This window comes from Myotis yumanensis, unplaced genomic scaffold (assembly GCF_028538775.1).
Source record: "Myotis yumanensis isolate MYYU_CA2020_CCGP unplaced genomic scaffold, mMyoYum1.0.hap1 SCAF_7, whole genome shotgun sequence".
In the NCBI taxonomy this organism is placed as follows: Eukaryota; Metazoa; Chordata; class Mammalia; order Chiroptera; family Vespertilionidae; genus Myotis; species Myotis yumanensis.
Genome location: NW_027223758.1, coordinates 9,109,007 through 9,127,083, shown reverse-complemented (window position 1 = coordinate 9,127,083; position 18,077 = coordinate 9,109,007). Strand labels below are relative to the sequence as shown.

Here is an 18,077-nt window from a genome sequence, read left to right as displayed (position 1 = left end):
TGACCCAGATAAACACAACTTTATTTGCTAAAGACAATGACAGAACATTTCAACTCTGTCTATAGGACATAAAATACCCAGATGAAAAATCTACCAAGTTAAAAAGGTAACACAGTCTCTACTTGACAGTTTTAAATATCTAAGTCAGTGGTTCTCAACCTTCTGACCCTTTAAATGCAGTTCCTCATGTTGTGACCCAACCATAAAATTATTTTCATTGCTACTTCATAACTGTAATGTTGCTACTGTTATGAATCGTAATGTAAATATCTGATATGCAGGATGGTCTTAGGCGACCCCTGTGAAAGGGTTGTTCGACCGCCAAAGGGGTCGCAACCCACAGGTTGAGAACCGCTGATCTAAGTGGTACTGCCACATGGGAAAGAAAATAAATATTTGAAGACAACAAATGATAGATTTTTGCGTCCTAGAATCAAGTGACTTTCTTTCCCAAACGAACCTCCTTTAATTCAGTGCTAGGGACTTCAGGGAAGCAGTATCACCCACAAAAATGTTAGCTGACTTCTAGATGGGCAGATCTCCCAGGCCAAAGAAGTTTCTAGTCTGAGCCAGTTCACTGAGCCAAAGTGGGGAGAGATAGGAACTGAAGTAGCCCAGCCACAACCACTCAGAATTGTTGACTCAAGTTACAAATGGGGTGTGTGTGTGTGTGTGTGTGTGTGTGATTTTGTGTGGGGTGTGCAGTGTGCTAAAAATTCCCTAAATGGAAGGATGGACAAATAGCACAGACATTTCAAAAGTATGATTCCAAGAACTGCAGTAGAAAACAGGTCACAAAGACCAGGTATGAGAACCAGGGCTGTAGAAAGAGGTCTGTGGGTGTCAAGGACAACCTACATTCACAAAACCCTCCTTTGAAACCTGGCTCCACCAGCAGGGACCCCCCAGCTGGCAGGGCTGGACAGTGAGATTTTATCAGCCAGGCCCGTTCAGTTGGGACCACATTCTGGGTGGAGGACCAGTCTGGTGTCTGAGCAGCTGAAGGGAGTGAGAGCATCAGGTTACTTAAGCCACAAAACACACCCACATACCCCACTGTTTACAGCCTATTGTGCTATGTGTCCTCAAACAATACAAAACACAGACCCAAAAGAGAAACTTTGGACCCAAAATATTCATTGAACTTGACACTGGCTGCCTTATAGCAAATGAATAATTCCATAGGAAAACACATGTACATGAATCAGATATCTATTTTTTCTTTTACTTTTTTTTTAAAAAAGTATGTCTTTATTTATTTCAGAGAGGAAGGGAGAGGGAAGAGAGATAGAAACATCAATGATGAGAGAAAAATCATTGATCGGCTGCCTCCTGCACGCCCCACACTGGGGATTGAGCCTGCAACCTGGGCATGTGCCCCGACCTGGGAATTGAACCGTGACCTCCTGGTCCACAGGTCGACATTCAACCACTGAGCCACACCGGCTGTGTGTTATTTTTTCAATAAAAGCATAAAGTTCTAGAGAAACTAGTCAATACCAGACAAATGTAATCACAGTGCTGTCTGCCTTACAGTGGTTATGGGAATAGGGATCACCGGCATTTGAAGAGAGCTCCATGGTTTACCAGGCATTGTCCATCTTTCATTCAATCCTGGGCCGGAGAGATAAAATTTTTACTATCCCCATTTTATAAATGTGGAGATTTGGGTTCAGACAGGTTAGGATGACATAGCAATTGGGTTGTAGGACCAGAGGTCAAACACAGGTCAGTGACAAATTCTAGGATCCTTTTCATAACTTAGTCCCTTCAAATATGGGCAGCAGATGCATCAGGCTGGCCAAGCCATTTATTTGGTCCTGGTGTCTTTCAAAACACTCTCAGTTATTAAAAGGAGGACGAAAGACACTTAGCTGTCACCAAGCTAAACTTTCCTTAGGAGCTCCATGGACTTTAAGCCACGTGATCCACTAGAGATAATCAGTTTTGTCAAGTGTGAAGGGAAACATCTCTAGAAAGCAGTCATTCCAAACAAGTTTAGTTTGAGGGGAATTGGCTGAATTTCAGGATGATAGTGAAAAAATCCCGGGTCTCTAGGGCACCCTAACTCCTTGGGCGTGTCCACTGGTGACTACTTCATTTCATCAAATAAGTGCCTTTGCAGTGAGTTTATTTTTTCCCCAAACGCCATGAAAAACAAGGAACATATTTTTTTTAAAGACCAAAAATATAGCAGCCTTTACTTCCACTATAAATTGAGTCTCACCTCTTCCTCATTTCCATGAGCTAATTTTGACTATATTCCCTGGGTCTCTCTACATACAGCTAAAGAGACCAAGATGATAGATAATTATTAGTACTCTGCTCTTCTTCTATATAAGAAATGGATTGTTGTGACATTATTTAGTCAGAATTGGCATATATTTCAAGCTTCCCACTAAAATTTTTATTAAAATGCCATTAACATAAATGAGACATTTAAAGACAATCTAACAGTGCTATTAAATTGCTAAAAATGTACATATGTGCATAAGCATATCCACACACAAAAATTCAAGAAACAAAGAAGCAGATACCAATTCAAATCCAATTCTATACACGAACCCAAACACAAACACACTTCAAACTACCTACCGTGTCTTCCAGATCTTTTTTTGTTTCAGCTTTGTTAGGTGACACCTTAAAAGTTTGAGAAAGCAAATGTTAAAAGTTACAGCTCTTTAGGGCTATTTTATTTCATAGACACATAGCTTTTAGGTCATTCTAATTCACTCTACAGGTGAAGAATGTAACCCAAAATCCTTATGATAGAGTCGAAGCCCACAGACTGCTGGTATATCTAGTATACAAAAGTTAACAAAAGAGAATGTTTTATAATGAAATGCATCAGATCTCATACATTCACCAAGAATTTGACCACATTAAAAAACTGACTGGTGGAATGCTGCAGACTTTCCATTGATTCTGCCACGAATCCCACAAATGTACAACCCTTTGGTGTTTTTTGGGTTTTTCCTCTGAAGTCAGTCCTGGCCTTTGGAACTAGCCCAGACACACTTGGAGCTGTCTGCTTAATGACTTCATTTACCAGCCCCTTTCTGAGTATCTGGCATGTGCCAGGCCGTGGGCTCTTCCCCTCAGGGTCAGAGATGAGCAAGCCATGGGAGGCATGGGTTCCTGCCTCCATCCAATTCAAATGGTTGACTGAGCTGGAACAAGATAGAAAGTGGTTTCTATCATATTTGCCATGTGAGTGTCAAAATGCTTTGACAGGTTAAGAACTTGAGGAAGTATTCTCCAGTTATTTTCATGATCAATGACCATCCAGTTGCAATAGAGTTCCATTACAATCCAGCTCAACGTTATGGAATTTGGGCACCCATGGCTCCCATTTCCGAAGTCTCCCACATTGAAGGCCTGTTATAACAATTTCCTTGCAAAACACATCTTGTCGCTGTTCTCCAGTGTCCCAGCTGCATCAGTCAGAACAATGACACTCAAATGTGCATTATTCTTAGAATAACAAAACTTTTGAGCAATAGAATTGAGGGGAAAAGGAAGGAAATGACTTACCAGTGTTTTAAAGAAGCTCATGATGGGATTATTATCCTCAGTGATAGCTGTTGTCTGGGGGTCCTCCTTGGCAATCTCCAATTCTTCAGGGTCCCGGGGGAGAGAGCAACTCACGGGTGTGACTTCCTGTCCCTTGTCTTGGCCTGCAACTATGTCCTAGGAGCAAAACAGCATTTTCACAGTTGCAACTTGTTGAATGTAGACTCTCAAAGTAATATTTTTGGTTCACACCCCTCTCTCCCTTGCCCCCTAATTCCAGCCATACTTCATCTGCCCACGGGTGTGTAGAACAATCAGGAGCTTATGAGAGTCACTCTTCCCCCTCCCTTCCGCTCTTTCTAACATATTCAGCATTTGCAGCTAGTTGGAGGGACATTGTTTGCAGGGTAACAAACACAGCCGTGCACGTTGCATTCCAAACAAAAACCCTTTTCTCCCAATTCTGCAAAGAGGTTGTACATGATGCCAATGGTCTCCATCTTTGTGGTCTCCTAGTCCGGTGATCCCCAGAGACGTGTCTGAGTTCTCATAATCCACACAATGGTGAATCATAGCAACTAAAAAAAAGAACTGATATTTTAAAATAATAATTGTGTTGCCTGGATCTGGTTGTTTATTGGTGCCAGGAAGGTGATATAGGGACTGAGTTTCTCTCTAACTCAGCCAAGGGGTAGCATGCATTCTGACTCTGTTCTCCTGTCTCATCTCCACTTCTGTGACTCTGGGTCAAGTCCTGGCCATCTCTCCACCCCATGACTGCACTTCCCCCTCCCCTCCTCGCCCATCCCCTGCCCCCCATCCCCCCCCCCATCTGCTTGGACTCCTCCAATCCATTACTGACTCAGCAAACCCCAGCCTCCCACTCCTTCCCGCTCTCCAAAGGCTTCCTATGGCCCATGGAATCAGGGGCTCCCATGTCTTACATGGTCTGGCCCATGTCCTCATCTCCAGGCTCTGGGTGGCACTCTCTCCTTTACTCCACTCTCTCCCGCCACCTTTCTTTGAGTTTCTCAAACATACTGGAAGCTAGTTCCAACCTCAAGGCTTTCTATCTGGAACATTGTCCCTCTCTGTCTGCCCATGCATAATTTCCATTCATCCTTCAAGTCTTAAGTCACCTCCTCAATCCCCCCTCTCCCACTGTTCTAAGACTGTCCCTTGCCCTTTTCTGTCTTAGCTATGACAACATTTTCCTTTATTTACTCGGTATCTATCCCGGTCTTCCTATTCCCACGAGACTGGAAGCTCGACAAAGACAGGGGTTACATCGACTTTGCTTACTGCTGTTTCTTTAATATCTAGGGAAGGGAGGGCCACAGCAGGCATTCAATACATATGGACCATTTGACTACTTAATAGATGAATGGATGTAAATAAATTTTATATCAATGGGATGGTGCTACCTGTATCAACTCATTTTCCCCCCACGTAATAAAATAGCACAAATACCTTTCCATTGCAATACATTTAGATCTGTATCATCCTTCATGTCTCACGTGCTACTCTATTGTCTGGTTGTGACATTATTTACTGTCTCATATCCTTATTGACGGGCACTTATGGTTTTACATCTAGGATGTTATAAACGGTGGTTTCAATCAATCATGTGTATCTACATTTTCCTTTGAGGAAATTCCCAGAAGTGAAATTTCTGGGTCAAGAAGTGTGCACATTTTATAACTTTATATTCTCACACAAAAAAGGAAAATTTCACCAGGTGTGACTTTGGGTCTGAAAAGCTGTTTGGTTCATTGGCAGGGGTGGCAGGTGATACATGGAACACATTCAGACAGGCAGGGCAGTGCCTGGGGAATGTGGACTCAGAGAGGGGAGCCTGGCCTGGAGGTGGATAAAGTGAGGGAAGCTGATTCCTTGACACCCCTCTCCATGCCCCCCTCCCCCCAAAACAAATAAATCAGTAAATGTGACATATGACTCAGGCAGTGAGGACTGCAAGGGAGAAACTAAAGACGAGGAACAGGCTTCTTTAAGAGGCTGTGTGTGGGGATGTGGGGGAGGCATCTATTCTGAAGGTCCCTGACTCCTAGGCTGGGCCAGCTGCTCTGAGCCACTCCGGTCTCACAGCCCATGGGCTGGGCCCCAGTGCTCACGGGGACGGAAGGATCTGAGTCTCAGTCACCCTGCTCCCAGGACTAAACACAAGGGAACGTTTATCGAACTTCTTGGAAATAACATGAAATACAGCAAAATCAACTGAAAAAGAAATGAATTGGTAGAATGTCAGGTGATCCCCATGGACCAGGTTGGGTCTGCACGGACCAGGTTGGGTCGCCTAGACCAGGTTGGATCCGCACGGACCAGGTTGGGTCACATGGACAAGGTTACTATCAGGGAAAACTTGCCATGATGGGTCTCCTCTGAGCAAGGGAGAGGGGACCCTTAGTACTTCTTCACGGAGGAAAGGGACTCTGAGGGGGGGCTGCAGCTCCACAGAACTCAGGAAGAGAGGAGCCCCCCCAGCCTTCCTGTCTGCCCCAGGGGTTTCCACCTGAAGGTGTTTCCCTGGGAGTCCTTTTCACCTCTGACTCCAGGTGCAGCAACGTCTCAGGGCTTGGACAGCAACTTAGGATGACCAGGCGCTCAGTGCAAGGAGGCGGTTTGCTTACAGGGGCCTCTTTCTGAGGGAGAGTTCTATTATTTTTCAAATTGAAATTAAGCTTGAACTTGAGCCCTGTTTTTCTTCTCAGACTGCCTTTTAACAAAGAACATAAGAATTCTTCTTCCAGGAAGATGGAGAATATACACGTTCCCTCATCCTTCTATTCCCCACAACGGAAAATTCTCGATATTAGATAGAAAACAAACATAAAGGCTTCTGAAAGGTGGAGAGGAGAAGCAGACCAGCTAGGACCTGAGGAACAACACGGCGTGAATTCCCCAGGGTTCCTTTTGGCCTCATACGTCCTAGACTTGGAATTAAAGAGGCTGGCTACCTGAAAATACCAGTGGGCGTTGACCAAAAAATCCTCTCAAAAAGCCACTCTCTCAAACGAAGGGCCAGTCTAGCAACACAAAGCTTTCACACAATAACTGCTCTGCATCAGCCAAACACCAATGATGTGAATCTTCAAGAATTTCAAGGTTAAAAAGTTTTTAAAAAGCATTATAGGATACAATAATATTCTAATAACTAGGCATGGTGCTGGATCAGTGAGCGATTTACTGGGGTGATCACTTATTAAGTTATGTAATAAGTAATTAAGTCTGGTCACTGAGGTGTACACCTGAAGCTAATATAATAATGTAGGTCCACTGAAAGTTTAAAAAAAATGATTGAAATGATTAAATAAATAAATAAATACCAAAAAAAAAAAAAAAAAGGATTATAGGGTAGTGCTGGAAGAGTAAGGATGAAGATCCATGAAAAAGTCTGGAATTTATAATAATAAAAGGGTAATATGCTAATTAGACTGGATATCCTTCCGGATCTCATTCTGGACATCCTTCCTGACGAAGCTGGGGCTGGAGGGAAGCCAGCCCGGGTCCCGAGTGCCTGCGGGCAGCCCAAGGGAAGCTAGTCTGGGTCCCGGTGCCATGGGAAGCCTATGCTAGCAGCTGGGGGAAGGAAGCCTACTCTTGCACGAATTTTCGTGCATCGGGCCTCTAGTAGGTAAATAAAGCAGCATGTGGATATTAACACTTGAGATTGACCTATGACCACCCAATGGAATATTTTGAAGCCATGAATTCTTTCAGGAACGTATAATGAGAAAGACAAACGTCTGTGATAATAAGAAAAATGACCAAATTTGATGGATCAGGCTCAATGCTAAGCTAGTTAAAAAGATCAAATTTAATTTTTAGAATGATCCCATAAAGTATGCAGTATTTGTAATTTCATGTTTACTGATTAATAAATTGATGCAAACTTGCCTATGATCATAGAATGGAGCAGGGATTTATTTGACCCAATACCCAAGTGATTTTAGAGGCAAAAAGCTCTTTTATTGATGAGAGAGGGAGGGAGGGAGAGAGAGAGAGAGAGAGAGAGAGAGAGAGAGAGAGAGAGAGAGAGGTTGCTTTGTTGTTGTACTCATTAATGCATTCATTGGTTGATTCCTGTATGTGCCCTGGTCGGGATTGAACCTGCAACCTTAGCATATTGGGATGACACCCTAACCAACTGAGCTGTCTGGTATCAGGCCAGGGCCAAAAAGCTTGTTTAAAGTACCACATTGCATTGCCTCAATCATCTCTCTTCCTTCAGGTGTTTACTTAAATATCATCGTCTCACCAAGGATTTTCCTATTTTACTTTCTTGTATCTCTATTCCTTTTCCCTGCTATATATATTTTCCACATTTTTGTCATCATCCATATACAAAATATTTTATCCAAAGACATATGGGAATTTAGTGTATAATAAAGCTGACATCTCAAATCTATCAAAGTGAAGAAGGACTTTTTAATAAATAATGTAGAGACAACAAGGTGGCCATCTGAAAACAAATTAACCTGTTGTCATTACTCAAACCTATAATAAGATGAAATCCAAAGGAATAAAAATACTAGAAGAAAACATGGAAAAATGTTTTATAATTTTGGATTGAAAAGGCTTTTGTAACTTTGACTCAAAATCCAGAGGTTATGAAAAGAAAGATTGAAAGTGAAAACAACCAAATGTTTGGAAACATTCAGTTGGGAGGCTCGGGTGAGACACAGGCACTCGTTCAGACAATTTTGATTGGAGTCTAAATTAAGTCAGTCCTGATAACATTTCGACATTATCAACAGAATTTAAGAAGATAATATGTTCTTTTAGCCAGCAATTTCACTTCTAAGAGTTAATACTAAACCCCAATTCACACATGTGTGAAATAACAAAGATACGAGATTTGCAGTGAGGCAATAGTGAATGTTTGGAAACCAACCAAATGCCATTAATAAAGTCCTAGTTAAATATATTACGGTACATCTACTCAACAGAAAACTATGTAAGTGTTGCAAATGAGCAAGTGGTACAGCAATAGAAAGCAGTGTTCTTTCTATACAGATATGGAAAGCAGCGCTAACTGAAAAAGAGTACAGAATAGAGCAGTGTATATTATATTACCTTTTGTGCAAAAAAAAAAAAAAAAGGAGAAAGAACTTATGTTTGTATTTACTTGTGGATGCCCCAAAAACCCTAGAAGGATACATTTAAAAATACAAACAATGATCATCTATTAGGGTGGTGTTGATAGACAAGTATACCATTCTATAATTTCTTAATTTTCATTAAAAATTACAATGATCACATAATGTGAGCGACTAATTCCAAATTTTAAAAACTCTCCCGCGGGCCAGACTTCACATGGTTGGGAAGATGACCAATCGAAGGCCACCAGTGTGTGGCCTGTGCCTTAACAATTGGGTTGGTAGGATCTTGGTCCTTAACTACAAATAGGGTTTTGCTCTTCTCATCAGGCCACCAGATCATTCTCAGCAAACAGAAATCTTAGACAGATGCACACACATCCTCCAGGCAACGTCTGGAAGCTTCTTTGAAGCCAACAGGTGTGCCTGGTGTCCGCTTGTGCTGCATCGTGTGGATGAAGCCTGTATCTCCCCCCTTTCTGTTGGCTTCAAAGAGCAATCAGACAGGAACGCTGGTTAAGTGATCACAATTTGTCATGTTGAAAAATAATGCTGCTGTATCATAATTTGATTGTCTGTAATAAAACCCATATGGAACTTCTGGGGCCTTCTTTCATCCGTAAATTGTCAACTGGATTTCAGGCTCCTTTAAGCTAAGTCGACAATGTCAAAGTGAAAGTATAAGTTAAGGCAAGATGATCAAGGCTAAAGAACGTCTCGTCTGGAACACTTTGTGATAAATGTTCGCCCTGTCTACAGTTCCCCATTGATTGTACCTCACTGGTTTCATGTTGTACCTCTGTACCAAGAGTCAGGCTTAACGTACCGTTTAACACAGGGAAATTTGTCTGAGAAATGTTGACTGGTACAAAAACCACTACTCCGCTCCTCTCCATCTGTTAGAAATTTGAGCCATGTGCTGCCTAAAATAAAAGGAAAAGCCCAGTTTCCTCTCCCACTTGGATGCCCCACAGCACAAAGGGCACGACTTGCTAGGCAACAGTGGTCTCCAGGCAATCACTAAGTCTTTCCTTTCCTCCTTCTGAGAGCACCGTCACCTGCATAGAGCCTTTGTCAGATTTATGGAGAAAAATGGCATTGGGTTCAATCTTGAAGGTGGGATTTACGTTTTCCAATTTGCCTTGAAAAGAAAGCAAGTTAATAAACAAGTGGTAACTCACTCCAAACCCAAAGTCTACTAAAAATGTTTTGTGGAACATCACACTTCCCTAAGCAGATTGGTATTAATTAAGTAATTAATATTATCATTTTCCTTTGCTTTACTACAAATCTAAAATTCACCCAAGGAGGGTCTATCACTGCAGCTGATTTTGTATGTTTATTTCCCCCACGATTCCTGCCCCATTTGCATCAAAGGATACAAATGTATCCCCATCTTTGAACCCTCTGGTAAAAAAGGGGAATGAACACAAGCAGCACCACCATAAGAATTGCCAGTTATGAGAGGGCTCCCCAAGCTGCCCAGCAACTACAAAATCTCTCCTTCCCATCTCCTCCTGAGGGTTAGTGCACACGAGCTCTAAGTGTATCTTTAAAAGTCAGCGTGATTTCTGAACAAGGACTTGCCACACAAGCTCAGGGCTGCACAGTGTGGGAATGATTGTAAGCATAAAGTAACGTTAAAGAAGCTGTTAGATTTGTAACACCTTAACCAATAAAGAAATTAAAGATAAAAAAAGTAAAAGCTAAAAAATAAAAAAGAAGCCTTTAGTAGCTGCTGTTGCAATTTCTACTAAACTCAGGATGCCTCAAGCCTCACAGCGCAGCCTAGTGGAGAAATCAGGAAGTTACCTAGATTGTAGTGTTTTTAATTAGCTAGGCAGTTTCTCCTTTTCTAAAAAAAGAGAAAACATAGATGAACAAAGAGGAAAAGTGTAAAATTCTCCCTTTACCCCCTACTGGCAGAAACGACTACTAACAATTCACAAGTTTTTACTCTCCACTCCTCTGGGTGGAAGGGTGAAGCGTGGGCCAGCGGGCAGGCAGGCATCACTCCCCCAAAGGGATCCTTCTGCATGTGCCACTGTGGGACCTGCTCTTCTTGATTAACATTGTATTATGACTGTCTTCACATGCCCACGATTCTATTTCTATGTCATCCTTGTTTCTGATGTCCAGTGGAAGGGTGGTGCCGTAATCATTATAAAAGCCGCCCTATTGGAACTTTTGTATCTTTCCAGCTTTTCTCTTGTGACGCTGGAACTAAAAAAAAAAAAAGGTTTTGTGCATAAAAATTTGCTCCTTTTCTCAATAAATCCCTTGATGCCAAATTGCTCATTGAGAAAGCACGCCTGTTTTAGGACTTTAAAACTGGGTACTGCCCAAGAGCCATGGTTCAAACAAGCCTCCCAGGGATCCAGGTAGATGATTAAGGTTTACTGGAGATTTCTGCCCTGGCCAGTGTAAGTGGTTAAAGCATCGGCCCAAGCATCAGGGTCGAGGTTCAATTCCCGGTCAAGGGCACGTACCTGAGTTGCAGGTTTGATCCCCAACCCTGATCGGGCGTGTGCAGAAGGCAACCAGTTATATTATGTATCTCTCTCACATCAATGTTTTTCTCTCTCTCTCTTTCTTTCTCTCACCCTCCCTTCCTCCCTTTCACTGTCTCTAAGAAGAAATGGGAAAAATATCCTCAGGTGAGGATTAGCAACAACAACAAAAAGTCACTGGAGATTTTAGAGGGAAAGAAAAAGAACATAAAATATGGAAACGTGACGCCCTGACCGGTTTGGCTCAGTGGATAGGGCGTCGGCCTGCGGACTGAAGGGTCCCGGGTTCGATTCTGGTCAAGGGCATATACCTGGGTTGCGGGCACATCCTCAGTAGGGGGCGTGCAGGAGGCAGCTGATCGATGTTTCTCTCTCATTCTCATCGATGTTTCTAACTCTCTATCCCTCTCCCTTTCTCTCTGTAAAAAAAATCAATAAAATATATTTTTAAAAATATATGGAAACGTGAAAGGTAGATTTTTGTTGCCTTCTGAAATGTTTTTCATGAGGGGGATCTAAGCTGCAAGGACACTGATCTAAATCTGCTCCTCACCCACTGCTCTTCCCCTTTTCGGGAGAAGAGAGGTAAAGGTGTTCGTTTTATCTGCTTCCACGAACTGACTCGAGCTAGGCCCGACCAGTTACCCAGTAAGATGCTTTATTGTACATCATCAGATCAACACCTGCTATAATGCTCTGTAGACATACCCTCAGGATACTACATACCCAGATCTTGGCAGAAGCCTAGCGCCCAGCACCTTCATGGAGGGGCCTCATTCATCCGTGGCACTGACTGAGGCAGGGATGCTATCCTTCTGACATTAAATAAACCGGTTGCTCATCGTAGTCATAGAAGGCGAGTGGGAAACATCAATCAAAGAAAGCAATGCATGCTTGCGCCCTATAAACAAGGGTTTCCCACTTTCCCAGCAGCTCCTCCACTGGAGGGGGAAGTGAATTTGTCAACTTGATTTCCAATGGCAAGTGAAATATGGGCAGAGGACTATGCAGTAAGATATTACTTGCTTGTTTCTGTTTTTTTTTTTTAAAGCAGTCATTAGTTTGGGGACATTCCTAAGGACACGTGAGTTGGCACGCTCTTAAAGTCCACTGCACATGAGATGGAACAGAATCGTACATTGCTGTGGGCACAGAGTGGGTGGACAGAGATTCCCAGGGAAGTCATGTTGGGCAAAGAGATTCGTGGAAGCTTCTTCTGTTCTACGATCAGTTCCAACAGGTTCTGACAGTGGCATTCACATTTATTAGAGGAAAAATATCCGTTAAAAATGACTTCGAACTGCAAAAGCTAATAACCCAAAGCCTAGAACGTGTTTGTCACCTGTTTAACAGACCCTTTCCCGCGGTGGGAGAACCGGCGAATGCTGGCGGAATCAGGCGGCAGGCTCTCTAAGAGCGGTTTGCCATTGTGCGAAAAGGGAAAGAAATCAGAGCCTTCCCCCTGAATTTCCTGATCAGACCACACCCCCTCCTCACGCCATTTTAATGACCGGCCTCCTACTTCCTTGTGGGGAAGCACAGGCCTGGGTTGGAAGGTCTGTAAGGAGGATTCTCCGAAAGGCTGGGCCTCTGAGAGGACCTGGCCAAAGAGGGCAGCCCCTAAATTGACTTTTCCAAACAAGTCCGATCCCCCGGGGTGTTTTGCTAGAATCTCTATGGTTAGTCTTTAAAGAACCGACTTTGTAGAAGCATGTGCTTTCTTTTTGTTTTTAATATATTTTATTGATTTTTACAGAGAGGAAGGGAGAGGGATAGAGAGTTAGAAACATCGATACTCGAGAAACATCAATCAGCTGCCTCCTGTACACCCCTTACTGGGGATGTGCCTGCAGCCAAGGTACATGCCCTTGACCAGAATCAAACCTGGGACCCTTGAGTCCGCAGGCCAACGCTCTATTCACTGAGCCAAACCGGTTAGAGCAGCATGTGCTTTCTCAAGGATACCTGCCCTGCTGATTGTATCTAGAGCGTAATTTTAGTTCAAGTTGTTGTGACAATAAAAGCCCAAGGAGGAAGGCGAAAAGGGCTACTTGGCGGTGACAGCCAAGTAGTGCCTTAGCCTCTCTTTCACAGAAACATGTGTTAGAGCAATCATTCATCCGTCGCTCAGGGGCTGCCGGTCAGCCCCGCACTTTCTATCATTTCAAAACTCTACTATTTCACTTGTAGCCCTTTTTATACCCAGGAACGGTTTGTTTTGTTTATTAATTTTCTTGTTTGTTGTTTATAGGATGAAAGCTCCCCTGAGGTATGTGGTTCTATCACCCCAGAACCCAACACCATTCCTAGCACAGAGAAAGCACTCAGATGTTTGTTGAATGAATAAATAAAAGTATTCATGTCTCCTATTTATTGTTTGACACCTGTCAGCGGATGGAGTCTGGGCTGGATTTACAGTTTATTAACCAGATGGTCACCTTAAGCGGCTTCAAATTGTGGTAAGTGCTGTGAAGGAAGTAAATATTTTAATTTACTCTCCACTCTGCCACAGACAATGACAAGGCAGTGCTGCAGTAAGGGACACGGCCCCTGGCTGCCCCACTGGAACTCCATGGAGGGGTGGGGACTCGGGTGAGCAGGAGAGCGAATGCCCCATCTCAAGGGAGAGTCACAACTATGTCCCACAAAATGTTCCATTTTCCAGAAATGTCTGAAATGTGGAATTGTATTGAGATCTCCTAATTTAAAAATATTGTCAACTTTGCCAATTAAAACATTATCAATTAATTAAAATATTGTTTAACACACCATAGGTCAAATAAAACCATTTCCCAATGTTGGTCTACATGCCTAACAGCATTTCTTAGAATGGTTCCTTGGAAGACATGCCCGGCTGATTAGACAACTAATAGTTACATGAACATTTACATTTGAGAAACACTCAGCTAAACCAAGTGAAGTGGGTGGCTTGCTGCAGGACTTCTCAGAGCCTTTGGTAGACTGGTGTCCATTGTGAACCCATAGTATAAAGCAAGTAGTATTTTCCAAAGGTACTTGATGGTGGAGTCCTATTTCTAGGTCAATTTTGTTGGACTGATGTTTCCAGAAATTTTATACATATATTAGATGTCTCAAAAGGTTCAAAGTGTTCCCTCTTTTTGAACTTACAGGCACAGAGGCTAGGCATGTAGGCTTTCTAGCTGTGTGATTCTATGCAACTGGCTTCACCTCTCTGTGAGTTAGTAACCTTAGGGCTTTGTTATCACCCTGGAAGGAGTGAATCAAACTGGATAACATGAAAGGAACAGTTAATTCAAAATTTATTTTGCAAACTCTGCATCATAGCCTTCACTTGATATTTCAGCCATGATTAACACCACGGCAGGTTAAAGTCTGAATTAAAAATACCAACTAAATGGTACACACATATGATTTTACCTAGTTTACCTAAGTGAACGCATTTATGTCAGACTTCTATTTTGAAACCATGTTCTATTTAAAGGAGTGTTAGGCAGAGCTGACAATGAGATTGGGATAATATATTCGAGCACCCACTGGAAGGTGGTCACATAGGTGTCATCCTCACCCTGGTCAGGCAGCTGGGAAATGTGAGTGCCTGCTGTGTGTGCTGGGCACGGGAGCACCCGGTGCATCAGAAACAGTGAGGCAGCAACACCACTGTCTCCATGTCCGAAAAGAAGGTGGTTACGGTAGAATAGAGTTTTGCAAACTTTAGATTGTGACTCTTAGTCGATTAGAAACTAATTTAGTGGTTCAAACTGACATCGAACAAAGTGAAAAAAAAGAAAGAAAATAGCAGCCTGTGTTAGCGCTGTACGAATAGCATTATTTTGTGAATTCTTTGTTTCATGTATGTACGTGTATCTATGGTCAAGATGTGAAATCTGTCCTTCTTGTGGGTCACAGTCAAGGTAAAAGTTAGTGCAATAGTGTATTTAATAAATGATGCTGCAGCAGCTCTACTAGTTCCACACACTTAATGACTTCCTGATGTAAAGTTTTCTATCTGTGTACATCATCCTTGCTGGCAGAGCCTGCCTTCTTTTCTTTTCTTTTGTTAATCCTCACCTGAGGATATTTTTCCATTGATTTTTAGAGAGAGTGGAAGGGAGGGGGAGAGACAAAGAGAAACAGCCACGTGAGAGAGACACATTGATTGGTTGCCTCCCACATGCACCCTGACCAGGGCCGGGGATCAAACCACAACTGATATGTGCCTTTGACTGGAATCGAACCCGGGATCCTTCAGTCTGCAGGCTAACCGCTAGGGCAGAGCCTGCTTTCTGCTGAAGAAACTTCCCAAGCCTCCCTTCTACCTAAACATAGACATGTGACTCGATGTCGCCCTAGGTAAGTCTTAGGAAACCCCTTTCATTTGATAGGACATTGTGAAGATGACAACTTGCAACCAAGGCTGCCATCTGAAACCACAGGGCCGACCCTGTGAGCCTAGCTAGCCAGTCCTCGGAGGACACTGGAGAAGCGGGACTGGGCCCCGGGGCTGTGACAACCCTGAGCCAGCTCAGGGACCCTGCCTGGGGCTCTGACTGCCCAGGAACTAAGCCCAACGGCCTGGCCTTGGGGCCCTGACGTAAACAAACCAAACCAAACCAAACCAAACCAAACCAAACCAAATCAAACCAAACCAAACCAAACCAAAACACATTATAATTCATTTGGCCTTCTAATGTTGGAATCAGGTGGTTCTTTTTTAATTATTATTTTAAATTTGAGATTAACTTGGTATTTATGATTTTCTATTTACTAATATTTTTGAATAGCACTTCCCCAAAGTAATAGTATTCCATTTTGCCTATTTGCAACCTTATTGCACATGTTTCAAATACTAGTAATTGGTAAAAACATAATGTTGAACATGGTAAGTATGGAGTTGGCCAATTCTCCTTTAGCTATGAAACTTGGAATAGTGAGTTGGTTTCTCTCAGGTTTGATTTCTTCATCTCTATCAATGCTAAAAACACAGACATCCCCTGGCGAGTTGTGGTGTTTTAATGAGATGATTCCTTCAAAGTGATTTTATCACAGAATTTGATGTAAAATAGAGCATGCAAAACATGCCAGAGGGATTCATGCTGCCAGAAGCCCCTCAGGAGGGATGTCTGGTCAGTTTCAGAACTTGGGTTGAGGGTGAAGCAAACTTTTGATAAACAGAGAGGAAAAGAAATACCGGCAGAGAAAACAGGGAAGCAGTGGACATCTGCCAGGGTCAAGGCTGGCCGTACTGAAGGGAGAAGTTTAAGGGAATAGTGGCAAGTACACTTGGAAATACAGAGTGAAGGGTGTAGAGACCCTTAAAAAGCAGACTAAGAAACGAGGTATAATGTGTATGGGCATTTAAATTCTATTGTTTCTAAAATAATTTCACAACTCCTGCACTTTTTAAAACCTACATTTGAACTTACGTCTTTGGTTATGTAGCTTTCAAATTAGATTCAACTGTGCTACCTGTGGAGTTCTGGTTGAGGACTACGGAAAGGAGGAATAAAAAGACTAAAATGTGGAGTGACAGACAGGGAGAAAAACCAATATCCTAATATAGCTACATTTTCTTTTTTTCAAAATGCAGTATCTCTATGTTAAGTATTTTTCATGACATTTAATTTTCCCAAGTGTGAATCATTTGAGCACATCCTGGGTACTATTATTATCCCCATTTTACAGATGAGGAAACTGAGGCTGAGAGAGGTTAAGTAACTTGCACAAGGTCACACAGCCAGTAGCGACAGAGGCAGAGTTGAAACCTAGGCTCCTTGACTGCAATGCTTCTGTTTGAATTAACTACTTTACTAAAGATATTGATTCTATTAATTCCAATCCTAAATGACAGCGGCAGGACGGAGTCGCCCTTCACTGAGATGAGGGACCTGTGCATTCAGCATGCCGGCACTTTGTGGTTGTGGACATATGGAGGTTGAGATGCTCAGTGAGCGCTCAGATGGGGATGCAGCGAGCATCCAACTAGAAGAGGCAGTGGACAGTGCAGCCTGGACTTCAGGGGTAGATATAGGCTGGAGATAGAAATTTAGGACTCGTCAGCAAATACTAATATTTAAATCCTTGGTTCCAGGGGGAGATGATTTGTAAGGAAGTGAGGGTAGTGAGAGATGACAACTAGGAGCTGAACTCTGGGGGACGCCAAGGTGAGAGGGCAAGATCCAGCCGAGGAGATAAAGGAGAGCAGCCAGGGAGGGGGGCCCGGGAAGCAGGTGCGGATGCTGCTTCAAGGAGGGGCCTGTTGTGTCAGGTGTGAGGGCACGGCCGGAAGGGCAAGGACTGAGACACACCTGAGCTGGCAGCTGCCCTGAGGGTGGGAGGTGCCATACGGCAGCCGCTTTGACAAAAGCACTTTTTGTGGAGGACAAAACCTGAAAGGCGTGTGTTCAAGACAGAAAAGAGGCCCTGACCAGTTTGGCTCAGTGGCTAGAGCGTCGGCCTGTGGACTGAAGAGTCCCAGGTTCGATTCCGGTCAAGGGCATGTATCTTGGTTGCGGGCACATCCCCAGTAGGGGGAGTGCAGGAGGCAGCTGATCGATGTTTCTCTCTCATTGATGTTTCTAACTCTCTATCCCTCTCCCTTCCTCTCTGTAAAAAATAATATATATATATACAGATACACACACACACACACACACATATATATATGTGTATATATATATATATATATATATATATATATATATATATACATATATATATATATATATATTTAAAAAAAGACAGAAAAGAGGAGGAGGACACCAAACCACTGAGTATCTTTCATCTGTAGTCAGAACGAATTTGCAGATCAATGCAAGTATCATAATTCTCCTTTAAGAAATGGTGCCTCTTAGGAAACTGTACGATCATCGAAGGGCTAGAATGATGATTTATCTCCTAAATGCCTTGCACAAGCTTGGTGTTTAAGTAACAATTGCAGAATTTAATTAAACGTTGA

The 18,077-nt window shown here is 42.8% G+C and overlaps 1 protein-coding gene across 5 annotated transcripts in view; it reads right to left on the bottom strand.

The window, feature by feature from the left end:
* Nucleotides 1–18,077, bottom strand: part of BCAS1 (brain enriched myelin associated protein 1) — a 70,779-nt gene that overhangs the window by 30,631 nt on the left and 22,071 nt on the right. For all 5 annotated transcript variants that reach the window (XM_070419741.1, XM_070419739.1, XM_070419737.1 and 2 more), the window contains exons 5-6: nucleotides 3,535–3,690; nucleotides 2,596–2,640 (exon numbers count right to left, since the gene is read on the bottom strand). In XM_070419741.1, the coding sequence (XP_070275842.1) occupies nucleotides 2,596–2,640; nucleotides 3,535–3,690 (201 nt within the window). The remainder of the gene's footprint in view (nucleotides 1–2,595; nucleotides 2,641–3,534; nucleotides 3,691–18,077) is intronic.